Source organism: Micromys minutus (genome assembly GCF_963924665.1).
Source record: "Micromys minutus genome assembly, chromosome: 1".
Taxonomy (NCBI): Eukaryota; Metazoa; Chordata; class Mammalia; order Rodentia; family Muridae; genus Micromys; species Micromys minutus.
In genome coordinates, this window is record NC_137969.1 from 141,914,758 (window position 1) to 141,931,489 (window position 16,732).

The window sequence follows — 16,732 nt, forward strand, 5'->3', positions numbered from 1 at the left end:
ATTTACTGCAACAATAATGGACTAAACCTATGAATCTATAAACCATTCCAAATTAAATGTTGTCCTATAGGAGTTGTCTTTGTCATGGTGTCTCTTCACAGCAATGGAAGCCCTAAGGCGTAATTAATAATATAAAAGTATGGTTAAAAGATTGATAAATGCTTAGCCAGACTAACTAGAGGGCAAAGAGAGAGTATACAAATTAACAAAATCAGAAAGAAAAGTGGAGACATAACAACTGAAACTGAGGAAATTCAAGAAATCATCAGCTCCTACTACAAAAACCTATACTCAACAAAGCTAGAAAATCTGGAGGAAATGGATTAATTCCTAGACAGATACCAGATACTAAAGTTAAACCAGAACCAGGTAAACCATCTAAATAACCCCATAACACCTAAGGAATAGAAGCAGTCATCAAAAGCCTCCAAACCAAAAAAAGCCCAGGTCCAGATGGGTTCAGTGCAGAATTCTATCAGACATTTATTGACAACCTAATACCAATACTCTCCAAACTATTCCACAAAATAGAGTCAGATGGAACACTACCTAACTCATTTTTCAAGGCCACAATAACCCTCATTCCTAAACCACACAAAGACCCTACAAGGAAAGAGAACTTCAGACCAATGTCACTTATGAACATTGATGCAAAAAATACTCAACAAAATCCTTGCAAAGAGAATCCAAGAACCCATCAGAATGATCATTCACCCTGATCAAGTAGGCTTCATCTCTGGGATGCAGGAATGGTTTAATATAAGAAAATCCATCAATGTAATCCACCATATAAACAAACTCAATAAAAAAACTCATATGGTCACCTCACTAGATGCTGAGAAAGCATTTGACAAATTCAACACCCCTTCATGTTAAAAGTCTTAAAAAGAACAGGAATCCAAGGCCCATACCTAAGCATAATAAAAGCAATTATACAGCACAACAATAGCCAACATCAAACTTAATGGTGAGAAACTAGAAGCAATCCCACTAAAATCAGAGACTAGACAAGGCTGCCCACTCTCCTCCTACCTATTCAACACAGTACAGAAAGTCCTGGTCGGAGCAATTAGACAACAAACGTAAATCAAAGAGATACAAATTGGAAAGGAAGGAGTATAAACATCACTATTTGCAGATGACATGATAGTGTACGTAAGTAACTCCAAAAATTCTACCAGAGAACTTCTACAGCTGATAAACAAGTTCAGCAATGTGGCTGGATATAAAATTAACTCACACAAATAAGTAGTCTTCCTCTACTCAAAGGAAAGAGAAAGAAATTAGGGAAAAGAAACCCTTCTCAATAGTCACAAACAATACAAAATACCTTGGTGTGACTCTAACTAAGCAAGTGAAGGACCTATATGACAAGAACTTCAAAACTCTGAAGAAAGAAATCAAGAAAGATCCCAGAAAATGAAAAGATCTACCATGCTCATGGACTGGAAGGATCAACATTGTAAAAATGGCCATCTTACCAAAAGCAATCTACAGATTCAATACAATCCCCATCAAAATTCCAACCCAATTCTTCATTGAGTTGGAAAGAGCAATGTGCAATTTCATCTGGAATAACAAAAAAAACCTAGAATATCGAAATCCATTCTCAACAACAAAAAACCATCTGAGGGAATCATCATCCCTGACCTCAAGCTATATTACCAGGCAATTGTGCTGAAAACTGCATGGTACTGGTACAGAAATAGGCAGGTGGATCAATGGAATAGAATAGAAGATCCAGAAATGAACTCTCACATATATGGTCACCTGATTTTTGACAAAGGAGCTGTAAACATTCAATAGAAAAAGGACAGCCTCTTCAACAAATGGTGTTGGTCCAACTGGTACTCAGCATGCAGAAGAATGAAAAAAGACCCTTTCTTATCCCCCTGTACAAAGCTCAAGTGCAAGTGTATCAAAGATCTCCACATTAAATCAGGTACACTGAAACTATTAGAAGAGAAAGTAGGAAAAACCTTAGAACACATAGGCACAGGGTAAAATTTCCTGAAGAGAACACCAATGGCTTGTGCTCTAAGGCCAAATGAGACTTAATGAGATTGCAAAGTTTCTGTAAGGCTAAGGACACTGTCAAGAAAACAAAATGGCAACCAACAGATTGGGAAAAGATATTTACCAACCCCACATCTGATAGAGGCCTAATATCCAAGGTATACAAAGAACTCAAAAAGTTAGACACCAGAGAATCAAACAATCATATTTAAAAATGGGGTACAGAGCTAAACAAAAAGTTCTCAATTGAGGAATATCGAATGGCTGAGAAGCATCTAAGGAAGTGCTAGGTGTCCTTAGTCATCAGGGAAATGCAAATCAAAACAACCCTGAGATTCCACCTCACACCAGTCAGAATGTCTAAGATCAAAAATTAAGATGACAGCAGATGCTGGCGAGGATAAGGAGGAAAAGGAACACTTCTCCACTGTTGGTGGGGTTGTAAACTGATACAACCACTCTGGAAATCAGTCTGGCGGTTCCTCAAAAAAATGGACATAGTACTACCTGAAGACCCAGTTATTCCACTTTTGGGCATATACCCCAGAGATGCTCCAACATACAACAAAGACACATGCACCACAATGTTCATAACAGCCCTATTTATAATAGCCAGAAGCTGGAAAGAGCCCAGATGTCCTTCAGTAGATGAATGGATACAAAAATTGTTGTATATTTACACAATGGAGTATACATTAAGTATACTTAGCTATCAGAAACAATGACTTTATGAAATTCTTAAGAAAATGGTTGCATCTAGAGAATATCATCCTGAGTGAGATAACCCAGTCACAAAAGAACAGACATAATATGCAGTCACTGATAATTGGATACTAACCCCAGAAAGCTTTGAGCACCCAAAAACAACTCACAGACTATATGAAGCCCAAGAAAAACAAAGGCCAAACAAAAAATGAAATCCTCAGTCCTTCTTAGATTAAATAAATGTATAGCACCCTCTCAGAGTGTGGTACACCTGGACCTCAAATCATTAATAATCCAAGAGCTAAGATAATAGCCTTGTGGCAATTTTTGGTATTCACAGCTCATCATGCTTAATGTATACCAACAAGAAATCTGTTTCCATGTTACATTCTGTCCTACATGTACTTCTAGTGGGATGTCTATGCATGCTATGAAACCTCTAAAAGAATTAAGTACTGACAAAATTATTCATATAATGTTATAGCAAAATGCCTTTAAAAATCTGTAAATGTATCCCTCTTTTTTAAAAATAAAGCAGTAAGGAATAATTTAAAATTTTTGATTAATAGCAGCCAAGACTTCTCTAACCTGTAGTTCTAAACTATTCCACATTTCTCCATCTAGTCAGTTCCAAAGGATCTCTGAAACATGTGGTCAGATTTATCATGGTCACAGACGACTCAGTACTAAGTTTTCTGTATCTGTTATTTTTTGATGCTCTGAAAAAGAAGTTTATTGGGCTCACAGGTTGCAAGCACAGCCTTTCATGTCAAGAGCATATGTATTCAGAAGACAGAGAGCAAGGAATGCTGGTACTCAGCTTGCTGCCTTCTCTTTATTCACTCTATATTATTTCGACTCACAGAATGATGCCATCCACACTAGAAACTCCCTCAGAAACCTATCTAGAGATTTGTCTGCTGACTGACTCTAGGTCCCATCAAGTAGAAAGCATGAAGAATAATAGCAAGAGGTAGGGCAGTGGTGGTGCATACCTTTAATCCCAGAAAAGGCAGGTGAATCTCTGTGAGTTCAAGGCCAGTCTGGTCTACAGAGCAAGTTTGGGAACAGCCATAGATTCACACACACACACACACACACACACACTCACACACACACACACACACACACTCACACACACACACACACACACCACACACACACACACACACACACACACACACACACACAAACACACAAAGTATCACAACAACTTAACAATGAAAACTGGCTCATGGTTTTGAGGGTACAGCCCATAGTGGTAGGAATATTATGGCAGTCAGAGTGCTACCCTAAGTAACACATAAGCACACACACTTATCCTATATCCTTGTTTCAGGGACACATACTAAATAAATAAATATAATCTTCCAAGAACTTTAAGCATGCTATTTATAAAATGAAGCTAGAACTCTTTTTATAATCCTATGAAGCTTAAAGTTGTTTTACTTCGCAATCCAACCACTAGGTGGAAGTAGAGGTTCATAATACTGATACTACAATTGAGCCATTCCCCACAGCAGCAGAATTTAGATATTTGTAAGAGTTGCAAATTCTCCAGCTTCTACACCCAAAACTACTTAGTCAGCATCTGAAGGGAAAGAAATTAGTAATCTACTTTTCTAAGTCCTTTATCATCTGTAGTTAAAAACTACAACACATCCTCCACTATTGGTGGGGTTGTAAGCTGGTACAACCACTCTGGAAATCAGTCTGGCAGTTTCTCAGAAAATTGGTCATAGTACTACCTGAAGACCCAGTTATTCCACTTCTGGGCATTTACCCCAAAGAGGCTCCAACATATAACAAGGACACATGCTCCACCATGTTTATAGCAGCCTATTTATAATAGCTAGAAGCTGGAAAGAATCCAGATGTCCTTCAACAGAGGAATGGATACAAAAATTGTGGTACATTTAACACAATGGAGTACTACTCAGCTATTAGAAACAATGACTTTATGAAATTCCTAGGCAAATGGATCGAACTAGAGACTATCATCCTGAGTGAGGTAACCCAGTCACAAAAGAACATAATATGTACTCACTGATAATTGGATACTAACCCCAGAAAGCTCTGAATACCCCAGAAACAGCTCACAGACTATATGAAGCTCAAAAAGAAGGAAGGCCAAAAAGTGAAAGCTTCAGTCCTTCTTAGAAAAAAAAAGTGTATAGCACCCTCTCAGAGTGTGGTACACCTAGACCTTAAATCATTAATAATTCAACAGCTAAGAATGCACCCTTGTGGCAATCCTTGGTATTTAAAAATCATTACGTTTAATCTTTACACACCAAGAGAACTTTGAGTATTTCCATGCTACGCTTTGTTTTATATGTACTTTATGCTCATTGTAACTAGAAAGTTTTCAACTAATACTATCAAACCTTTAAAAAAAAAAAAAGCCAAGCACTAACAAAAAATATATGCATATAGCTTTATGCAAAAATGTTTTTAAAATCTGTAAAAAAACAAAAAAGAACTACAACACATATTTGTATTTTTCACTAGTTTGTTGTCTTGTCAGAGAGGAGCCAAAAGAAAATTCATACATAGTAACTATATTTACTATTATAATAATTATTGATAATTACTATGGTCGCCAAACTAATTGACATGTAAATGCATATATGTATATAGGATTGTCGCCATTCTTATAAGAAAATCTATGAAATAGTTACTTGTAATTTTAGTTTTTTAAAGATTTATTTATTTATTATATATAAGTACACTGTAGCTGTCTGTAGACACACCAGAAGAGGGCATCAGATCCCATTACAGATGGTTGTGAGCCACCATGTGGTTGCTGGGAATTTAACTTGGGATATTTGGAAGGGTAGTCAGTGTTCTTAACCACTGAGCCATCTCTCCTGTAATCTAAATGAGGGCTCACAACCCTCTGTAATGGGATCTGATGCCCTCTTCTGGTGTGTCTAAAGACAGCTACAGTGTACTCACATAAAATAAATAAATATATATATTAAAATAATATAGATATCAGCTTGGGCATTAGAGTTGCCTATTGTACTGCATACACACTACCAGCACACAGCTCAGATCTAGAAAGTGAACCCCTGTTCCCAGGTTGGAAGTATCTTCACATTTGCATCTGAAACAGCAGTTACTTTCTGTAGTGTACTTAGACAAATATATCAATTGACCATGGCTTTCTACCATAATGTTTCTTTGTATGTGACAAGTTACCACTCTGAAATAAGCCTACCATGCAAGTGAGATCTTTCTACTCAGGTGAAGCTGTGTAAAGCTTTGTGGATGTTTGTTTCGCTTTGCTCTGCTTTGTTTTGTTTCTTCTGTTTGCAGTAGTGGACATCAAGGCCTCACCATGATAAGCAAGCTCCTCACCACGAGCACACCTCCTGCTTCCAAAAGGTGCTATGTGCTATGGACCCTGCCTTTGTACTTAACTTTACCTGTGAAACGACCATGATTTCTCAAATATGTACCCGTATAAGCTAAGTGATGAGTGCACCATTGCAGCATACTTACAAACTGTTTGCCAATAATGACTTATATTAATTTACATACAAGAAGATTAAACACAAGCAAAATTTTTCCAATGAATCATTTCACACAAGTATATGCTTATTAATCTATTTAATTGTTCAAACTGTACTAGAGAATACATGTTTTGGAATTCAAATTTCATCAGATTCAGCTGAGACACCAAAGATCCCCCTAAAAATTTCAGACAATAAGAAAATCTAATACCAAGTCTATGTATTCTATCAATGTTCATTTTTCCATTTGTGCATCAAATTATGTCACTTTCAGCAAATGTCTTTCATAGATATTAGTAAATAGTTCCAAATTGTGTCCTATATAACTTCTGGTGACAATATGTAACTGCCCTGTGTTTATGTGTATGTTTTCTCTACACAGTGAGATAGTATGAGAAAGACTAGTATAGGATGTACAAAAGCCCCAGCTCTCCACAGCAGAGGGAGGAAAAGGATTGAATTTAATTATGTCTCTTGATTTTTACTCTTGGAGTTTTACTTTCTCTCCTTGCTTACCATTTTAAACACTAGAAAATAAACTCTTAAACTTAACTCCTTGGCTAGGCATGAGGTTTTGGTTGAGAAAGTTACACAGTGATGACAGCAATGCCGACATACTAACCATCGAAAGGGAACATTATTTTACACCATGTTTTAGAAACTGGTTTCAAATTGATTGGCAGTGAGTATAACTTGTGGGTGCAAATGGAGAGCCTCTGAAGACAAAGAGTTGCATGGTGAGTGATTCAGACTAGTCAGGATAGCAAGAATCAGGGGTCAGGGCTGCTCGCACCATTTTGGTCTCACCACGATGCCTAAATGGGATCATAGTTGTATAGCACTTGTTTCTGTCATACATGTAGCAGGTCTCAGGAACACCACTGTCTTCACTGCAGATGTTGCTCTGGGTGGCAGTAACGATCTGATCTTCCAGCTCCACTTCCACAGGATCGCATTTCTTACAGCTGAAATCAATACATGCATTAGAAATCCCCCAGCAAATGTCCTCTCGATATACAAGTCACTACAAATGTTGTCTGCAGCCTGTCTGTTCTTGCAGCTCTAACCTACAATAAATGATGAGTCTTTCCAGACCTAATTATCTGCACAGCTAGGAAGACTTTATAAGATTCTTGAATCTTTCATGTAAAAAAGTACTTGAAAATAAGTCATATAATTAATGATACAATGAGAGGATCTTCTTACCTATACCGTGCAGCAGCTGCCACTGTGTTAGTTTATCCCTAGCTGTGTACATGCTTCAATAAACCTTAGTGACAAGAGGAATATGTGTATATACTACAATAGAGATCTGCATATACATACAAATGTCTTTAGAGCAACAGTGTCTCGCTATGTTGCTCCTGCTGGCCTAGAACCGTCAGTTCCCCTGTTCCTGTTCCTGCACCATACTGGGGGGGGGGGGGTTGGTGTGGTATTTTTTGGCGGGACAGGGTGGTTCTAGACAGAATTTCTCTGCATAGCCCTGGCAGTCCTAGGACACATTCTGCAGACCACACTGGCCTCGAACTCAATGATCCAATAACCTGTGCCTCCCGAGTTCTGGGAATAAAGCCAGGTGTCACTGCACCCAGTGAGAGAATATTTTTAACTGTTTAACACTGGATTCCATCATCTCCAAAGAAACACATGAATACTAAAAGCTAAACTCTACTCTTTTAAACATTGAAGTAAATTGGCCCCTTCCATATAAACAACAATAATTTCTTCTTCATAATAAACTTATCACTACTATTTTTCTGTGACCAAGTTTTATGAAGTTTTGATACTTAATCATTAGCTTAAGAATCAGTGTATGCTAAAGTTCAGACATTTGTCAATATTTACACCTGAATGTACTTTCAGAAATATTATGAATAAAGTTAGTTAAAGGTATTAACTTCAACATATGGAAGTATAAAGGAAAATCTTACACATCTGACAAATGGTATACAAAGTTTGTTCTCAGGGGGGAGGTGGGATCGGAGATATTCTCCCTGTTGTTCAAAGGGACTCTAAAAAGAGAGAGAAAACAGACAATTAAATACAAGTATTGTTGTTTCCAGTAGTATGTCTTAACAGGTTAGTATTTACTATTTAATTACAACAGTTCTCCTCACCACTTTACTCAATTGTGAACCATTACATGGGTTTTACAATTATTTGTTATACTTTAAATATCAGTTTCTTATCTACACACTAGTTGGTTTCCTAGGCTATATATGGCTACATGTGTGATGTGTATAAGGTGTTTATTGTTTATAGAATGAACAAGCAGAATAATCTATGTTTTTAAAGATTTAAAGATATATATGATAAATTATTTTATATTTATTTTATGTGTGTAGGTGTTTTGTCTCCTTAGATTCTGTGTGCACCACCATATCCATGCAATTCTTTTGGGGCAGGTTTTATTTTATGGTTTGTTGGTGGACACTTTTTGATGGTTTTCACTTAGTCTTACTGTGTTTTCATTTTGCCCATCCCATGAAGGGATTGCTTGGTTCTGTTTTGATTTGTGTGAGATAGTCTCTCACATTGCTCAGATTTGCTTCAAACTCATTCTGCAGCAAAGGATGACCTTGAACTCCTGATTCTTCTGCTCCACATCCCAATGCTGAAAATAATGTTCCCGTGCGTCCCCATCCTCAGTTCAGCACAGACTGCTTTATATAAGTTATATTGTATTCCCAGTGCTAACCTTCAACATTGACTATTCACCAAATAAAACTTTTTTGAAGAATAACTATCTATTCTTTGATTTGATTATAAAGGCTCTCATGGCAAGTCTTTACCGTCTGTTTGTTTACTAATGTAAGTGTTGGTGGTTAGTGTGCTCAGGTCACTGCACGCGTGAAGAGGTCTGAGGTAACCTGTGAGTTAGTCCTCTCTTTCCATCAAGTACTCTGGAGATCAAATGCAAGTTGTCAGGCAGACACCCTTATGCACTGAGCCATCTTGTTAACACCAGAAAAGGTTTTCAATAATGGGAATGACAGAGAAATAAACATTTGTAGAATTCTACTATGAGCCAAATACTGCTCCTTGTATAAATTATTATGTAGTCAGAACCTCAAATATATATAATTACCCTTTTTACAGCTCAGAAATAAGGTTCAAATTAGGCAAGTAACTTCCAAAAAGCCACCCCATTACAATAAGTGATAAAGTTGGGAATGGTGCCACAATGGCACAAAAATGGCAACACACTGTCAGGGAAATCAGGTAACATCATGACACATCAGGACGTAACTAAATTATTTGATTTCCGTAAAAATATAATACTAGTAAGAGATGAGTTAGATGCCTGTCTAGGCAATTGTACCCCTGGAGATCCAAGCATAAGTGGTCCCTCAATATGGTTTATGTGCAATGTCATGGGCTAAATCCCTCTAATTGCATGTCTCTGTGAGAATCTATAACTTCCAAGAGCTCTGAAAACTTTTGTCTTCAACTTCTATAAAATTTCCTCAAGCTTATTAACAAAACTCAACCATATTTAAGTCATGATTTGATCTCTTTAAAGGTGCTACATATCGAAAGTGGATTAAAAATACGACATTTAAGCAGACCCTGACACTATTGGTGATGCTATCTATGTTGTGCATGTAGGCAGGAGCCTAGCACGGCTGTCCTCTGAGAAGCTCTACCAGCAGCTGACTGAGACAGAAGCAGACACGTATAGCCAAGCATGGGACTGAGGTCAGGAACCCCTATGGAAGACTTAGGGGAAGGATTAAAGGAGCTGAAGGCACCTGGTACATCATTATCAGAGGAGTGACTGCCTTGTCTGGCCTCAGTGGGAGAGGGTATGCCTAATCCTGTAGAGACTTGGTGCCCTACAGAAGGGGGATGCCAGGGGGAAACTCTCTCAGAAGGTAAGGAGAAGGGGTGGGAAATTCTGGGAGGGGGAACCTGGAGGGGGTGCAATGTTTGGGATGTAAGTAAACATGTTAATAAGAAGTTGAAATGAGGCCCCAGAGAGTGGGAATGTCTGGTGAGGTGGGATGGGTGATGGGGACATCCTCTTAGACAAAGGGGGAGGTAATAGGGGATGGGGAGGAATGGGATGAGACAGTCGGAGGACAGACTGAGAGGGGAACAACAACTGAACTGTAAAAAAAGGTTAAATGATAATAATAATAATCCAAACCCTCTAAAACTTACTTTTGAATCATACTCCAAATTCCAATTACACAAATAAATTTCTACAACATTTTGACAAAAAAGTTGAAGTGTCAAAAAAATAAAATAAACAAGAAAACCGCTTTCAAGACCCTTTCCTGCTGTAGGAAGCTGTTTCAGAAGAGCTCCCATGGGACTCAATGGCAAAATTTAGACACAGTATGAAGAAGAGTTTATCAAGCTCAAAAGGGGTAACAGAGACAATTCTTGAACAGAGGATCCAGTAGATGTAAAAACAGAAAAGGTAAGAACCACTGTGAATGTGGGGAAATACAGACACACTTCAGAACTCCTGGAGCTTGGTGTTTTGTTTCATTTTGTTTAACAGAAATGAAATAGAGGGAACAATTGAGAGTTATGGTAAGTTTTGTGGGGAGGTGAGACACATTTGTAACGCACACAGCTAACAATACTGGGGAAAGCCCCACGACATTTTACCCAAATGATAGCATAAGATTAACAAACACATAGTTATTAGTTAAGTAATAGTTAAAATGTGTAACAGGTACTACACAACCTTTACAAACAATAGATATTCTCAATTTTTTTATAATAATCCTATAAGGTAGGCTTATTTTTCTTCTGTTTAAAGATGAGAAATTTTAGATTTGGAGTGGACAAATAATGTGATATTTGTAAAAGTGCAGCGTTACAAACTGGTGTAGCCAGACCTAGAACAAGTTTAAACATCATAATTCCACTCATAGCTGGAGCTGACTGCTATGTTCTTTTCCTACAAGAAGAATTTGATTGGAGAAAACTAATAAGGTAGGAGTAGAAAAAAAACTTGTCACTGATTAAATCAAGTAGAAGTCATATTTCTCAAGTGTTATCAGTATTATTGCTATTGATTAAGCGCTACCAAGTATATGTCTGGGTTATTTGAGAAATAAAATGAATAGGTCTGAGCCAATATATGAGTGAAAATCAATTCAATCAATTTTAATTAGTCTTTTAGAGCACACTGTATAATACTCGATAGTCAATAATTATGGAACAAACATTGGTTGGTTACTGTTGTCCGAAGTTGCAGTTTAAGCCGATAAGAATAACTAAAGTTCTGATTCAAACTGAAATCACCGCGTATGAACCGACATGTCAGTGACTGTGAAGGAGCCTCTGGTTCCCTTTGTTTCTGCCCTCAACTCCTGTAAAATTTCCTTGTTATCAAAACTCAATTTCATCTAACTCATGGCTCAATCTCATCAACAGTGGGTTAAAGACACTACATTTAAACAAGACCCCGTCCCACTATAAGGTCTGTTTCAGAAAACCTTGCATGATTCCCTTTAAAAGGAAAAGAAAGCTTAGTAACACAAAGTATCTTCTTATAACCAAAAAAGGAAAGAAATGTGAATGTTACATACACAATTCGGATATTTCTCTCCACAATCTCCACGTTGGGATTTTCTGGGGAACGGATGATCCTAGAAGTAACTCGGGTACACATGCATTTGTTGTCAGCAAGAATGGTCCCTTCATTGTCACCTGGGGTTTGAAAGGTAAAGGTATCACGAAAAAGGAAAACAGAACTCTATGTTGTTTTTGGCATCACAGTGTAGGCCTGCTATCCCAGCACTTGGGAAATTGAGGAGGGAGGATGGGAAATTCAAGGCCTGCCTGGGCTACCTTGGAGCTTCCAGGACACCCTGTTTTACATAAAGAGATATTGTCTGTCCTGTAAAAGGAAATGTGCATATATGCTAAGATGAGTTAATTGGCCTTTCTTACCTGAAGATAGCCGACAGTCTCATGTAGACCAGGCTAGCCTGAAACACTGCAGCTGTGATTGATTTTTAGCTCTCCACTCCCTACTTCTACCTCCTGAGGTTACAAGTGTGCACCACCATGCCTGGATCAAAAACTTTAATTTTTATTGTTCATAAGTCTTTCTATTTGTTTTCTTTTCTAATCTAAAAGAATTTTTCTTTTTCTTCATTGGAAAAATTAAAGAGCAGTTAGGCCGAGTAATTTCTGATTTATATCTAATGCTTCTAATTATTTTAGTGATGGCACATAGTAAAATTCAGTGATAAACACCAAAATTAAAATTAAAAAAAAAATCTAGACTATTTCCCAATCAAAGCAACCGTGGTTTAACTGTGAGGTATCAGTCTACATAAACCCAACTGCAAACATGCAGTCCTTCCCCAAGTCACATGTCTTCTTGTAAAACCATATTTTATATTGGAAAAAGTATCTTTTCTCCCAAGACCATCTTATTTTGTAAGATTTAATATTCTCCACCAGAACTTTCCTAAACTATCAATATTTTTCATGATAATAATCACAGTCAATACACAGATTCAACGAGAAAGAGCAATGAGGCCTAAATTAATATTCCCTAGAGCTCCATTAAAGGAGAGAGGATGTATCAGTGTAGGGTATTGTCTGCAAAGTTTTGCTGAAAAAAACAATTTAGAAAACAGTTAGCTATGAGTTCAATTTGATGTCCAAGGTCACTACATAGAAAAATGAATAAATGCGTAGGTGTGCACTGAAGCTCTGACTCTGAGAGTCAACAGTCACTCTCTGGCTCCATTTCTCTATGAAGATAAAATCAAAACACAATCCATATCATAATAAAATACAACCCATACCATAATCGCCACAGTCATTACTTCACTTCTGTAAATAATAATTAAAGAGACTCAAGGAGAGGCTTTGGTTTTAAAGTTATACATGGGAATTTATCAGTGTGGCTGCCTATAGTTACCCCAAAAATATTTATTTTCTGAAGCTATAGGCTGGAGTAGCCAAACACAAGGAAAAGAAACAAAGAGAATACAATGAATCTTATATATAATGAGGTTAGAAGGCAGCTAGCTGTCCAGCTAGCCAGCAGAAGAGTAGATTAAGTCTTTAGAGCTAAAACACATGTCTGCTCTATATTTTCCCTTTTATTTGGCTTTACTGTATAGGTACCACCTACCTGTTACAAGGACAGCCTTAACAAAAATGGCCAGGACTCCCCAGAGAAGCAAGTGAGTCTTCATCTTGTCTTCAGTTTTGAAAGACTGAAGCCAAAAATCCACAGCCAAGTGTGTGTCTATAAGGGGTGTGCAAATGATGCTGCTTCTGCTTTCTTAAAGTAACAGCCCAGAACAGGTGAGCTGCAGTGCTCACGACTGCACTTCAGGTTTGAACTGTACACTACACTGCAAAGAAGCACATGACTCATACTTAGGTGTCTCCCTCTAATATTAAGCTTTCCTACAAAGCTGGGATTTGTTGAATTATTTGGTTCATGGCCCAAGACTAACTAGAAAGTTGAGTCAGGACTCTGTTGAGAATAAATATGAGTTCTCTACTTTGACACTGACATGTGCTCATATTAGTCCTCCAATCAGTTATTTGTCACAGCTGGAATGGTGACGAGAGCAAAAGAGAAGAAAAGAAATGAAGGAACAGAAGTATCCTATAGCAGTTTCATTAACAAATTATCATATTTAAGCATCCATGTGCTTACTCTTACAACTTTCAGTTACTTTATAAGTTCAGACACACAAATAGATTTTGAAATTAAGAGATCCTGAATTAACATTACATTTTACTCTAACAGGACACATCAGCTTTCTGCTTTTCTGCCTAGTGATTCCTTTCAGAGCCATGTGCTACAATATTCATGTTGTCTCAACAGGAAAATGAGTCACTGGAGTATTTGGACTCAATCTTTTTCACTTAATTACTTTCAAGTGTAAAAGAAGAAAGGGAAGAAGAGGAGGAAGAAGAAGAAACCTGAGTTTGGGGGTAGAGAAACACTTACCCCCATCTCCTGGACCCTAGAATTTCCTGTCCTGGAAACAGGATGACTATGTTTTGTGTAATTGCAGCATTACTTTGATTCTTATCTTTAATTATCTGTGTTCCGAATTTTTGAGAAGTAATGAGCAATGCTTCATGGTCACAAGTAGGCAGTCTAAATGTAAGAAGCAACAGAGATATGAAACCCTAGCACATAATTATATCCCTCCAAACAATCTGAAGTGAGGGACTAGAGAGATGACTCAACTTTTAAGAACACAGACTGCTCTTCCAAAGGTTCCAGGTTCAATTACCAATATTTCATCTGTCTGTAATTCAGACCTTCTTGTGACCTCCATAAGTACCCGACATGCACATGGTGCACAGATATACAGGCGAAAAGTTATGCACATAAAATAATTTTTAAAAATTAAACAGAATCTTTAGTAAAAGTTTAGCAAAAACAAAGTGGCAGGCACTAGAATAAATAATGTCACTACACAATCAAAGTGTATCCTTGTTTTAAATTCTACTCTGAATGGACTTAAAAATTATACAGGTTTAAGGAAATCCATTCTCCTGGTAACCAAGGATTATGAGTTCAAAGCCAGCCTACCTATGTAGCAAGACCCTGACTGCAGAAAGAAAAAAAAAAGATGGAAGAGAGGAGTAAATGGGGAGAAGGGGCATGACTAAAATCTGGGGAGTGATTTTATCTATCAGATAAAAGGAGGTTTGTGGTAATTATGGGAATCAAGACAAATATCAACCACTTAAGGTTTCTTACTACACCTGTAGTTTCTAAATGACAGACTGAGAATATGAATGAGAATCAATGCATGAATAGCTGAACACTAGAGAGGAAAAAGCAAAAGATGGTGAGTTCAAGGCCAACCTTGGCTACATAGCAAATTAAAGGTCAGCCTGGGATACATGAGACCTGACTCCCTTTTCTCCCTCAAAGGTTAGTTGATAGTATACATCACTAATTCTTTGAAAATATACTCGTCTCAACTGCCTCTCTCAAGAAACTTGGATATATCACCAGAACAAAGCAGTATTTTCTCAAAACCTTCTTCTGTATAAAGACAAAGAATATATTTGTGATTACTACCATGAAAGAAAGCTCTGTGTTTGGTCTTTCTATTTCTTAATCTTATCTCTCTCCTTTTTTCATCATCCTGTAGTTCTGGTGTGTCTACTGTGTATAAACTGTATATTACGTATGTAACTGTAAATATCATTCTGTACTGTGCTTTTGTCACTGGAACGGAGTAGCTTAGGCTGGCAATACAGGGTCTGAGACCAATGTTTGCCTGTGTAATCTAGGGATCACTTGAAGTATTAGTTAAAATAAAATTTCCTGGTTACACTGAGCCAATGTCTAGAGATAAGGCCTAAGGATATATTCTCAAAAGACATCCAATCTGATGTACTTAAAGGTTTGAAAAAAATGATGGATAAGAAGTCTATGGGCAGAGTGGGCACCAGTATTAAGTATTTATGAAAGGTTAATGAAAAACATTCGTTTAAAACAAATAGTATCAAACTGAAAGACAAGTTAACTGAACTGCTGTTTGATTTGGGGGGCAGGGTTGTTGTTTTGAAACAGGGTCTTCCTATGTCATGCTAGTTGGCCTGATATTCACTGTATAGCCCAAGGTGACCTTGAAATCTGAGTAACTCTCCTACCTCATCTTTCGAGGTGCTGGAGTTCTAGCCCATGCCATCACACTTGTCTTATCCACATTGAATACTCTGAATTTGCGTTTGGGCGAGAGATTTGGCCGTGGTCTCTAAGTGGTGTCTTGCTAAAGTTGGACCAACATTACGATCTTTTTGAATCAATGTTTTACAAACCAACTCGTTAGTTATTTCCATCAGTTTCACAATATCTGCAAACACATACATGTGCCATCAGTTTTAAATTTCATTTATGTTATTAAGAAACATGTTCAATGGTAGTGCTAGGAGAGTTTTCTAAGATATACCTCTAAAGTCCTATCTACAGCCTAAAAAAACATTAATAAGTACATTTGTGTGCATCAACTCATTTCAAGTAAAGACATGGTCATATAGATGTATGACCACAAAGATTGAAATTTTGTTCTCTTGTTGTTGTTGGAGATATGGTCTTATGGTGTACCTCAGACTGAACTAAAACTTTCTGTGTGGCTCTGTATGAGCCTGAACTTCAGCCCCAGCCTCAGAAGTTCTGGGATTACAGGCATGAGCAACCATGGCCAGCTTCAGATTGAAATTTCCCTTTTCATCCACAAAAAAAAAAAAAAAAAAAAACAAAAACAAGGAGTACTTGGCAACAGTCTCAACCTCTCCTTTATCTGTCTTCAGTGACTTTTCTCCCTGTGAAAGCCTCCTCTTGTATAAAGGGAATCTGATTGCAGCCTGGCATTCTGCCCCATAGACACTTTAAAGAGGTGATATGTTAATAGCCTTCTTGGCTACATGTCTAAGATGGAACAGAAATCTCTTGATTTTCTTTATAATGGATTACAGCCTACACTTAGTGTGATGCTTCATATTTCCCATTTGTCCTCAATTAG

At 37.4% G+C, this 16,732-nt stretch overlaps 1 protein-coding gene across 1 annotated transcript; it reads right to left on the reverse strand.

Annotated features, from left to right (window-relative positions):
- Positions 1 to 6,466: 6,466 nt before the first annotated feature.
- JCHAIN (joining chain of multimeric IgA and IgM) lies at positions 6,467 to 13,450 on the reverse strand. The gene is made up of 4 exons (XM_080939290.1): positions 13,357 to 13,450; positions 11,792 to 11,912; positions 8,174 to 8,254; positions 6,467 to 7,204 (listed from the first exon to the last, which is right to left on the reverse strand). The coding sequence occupies exons 1-4, from the start codon at positions 13,418 to 13,420 to the stop codon at positions 6,991 to 6,993; spliced, it is 480 nt and encodes a 159-aa protein (XP_080795416.1). The 5' UTR covers positions 13,421 to 13,450; the 3' UTR covers positions 6,467 to 6,990.
- Between the last annotated feature and the right edge of the window lie 3,282 nt (positions 13,451 to 16,732).

Excerpts from the sequence above, each read along its gene's own strand:
- JCHAIN (XM_080939290.1), bottom strand. The coding sequence starts at position 13,420 with ATGAAGACTCACTTGCTTCTCTGGGGAGTCCTGGCCATTTTTGTTAAG. Across the intron at positions 11,913-13,356 it reads TAAGGCTGTCCTTGTAACAG|GTGACAATGAAGGGACCATT; the intron begins GTAGGTGGTACC and ends TTCAAACCCCAG. Across the intron at positions 8,255-11,791 it reads GAGAGAAATATCCGAATTGT|AGTCCCTTTGAACAACAGGG; the intron begins GTATGTAACATT and ends CTCTCTTTTTAG.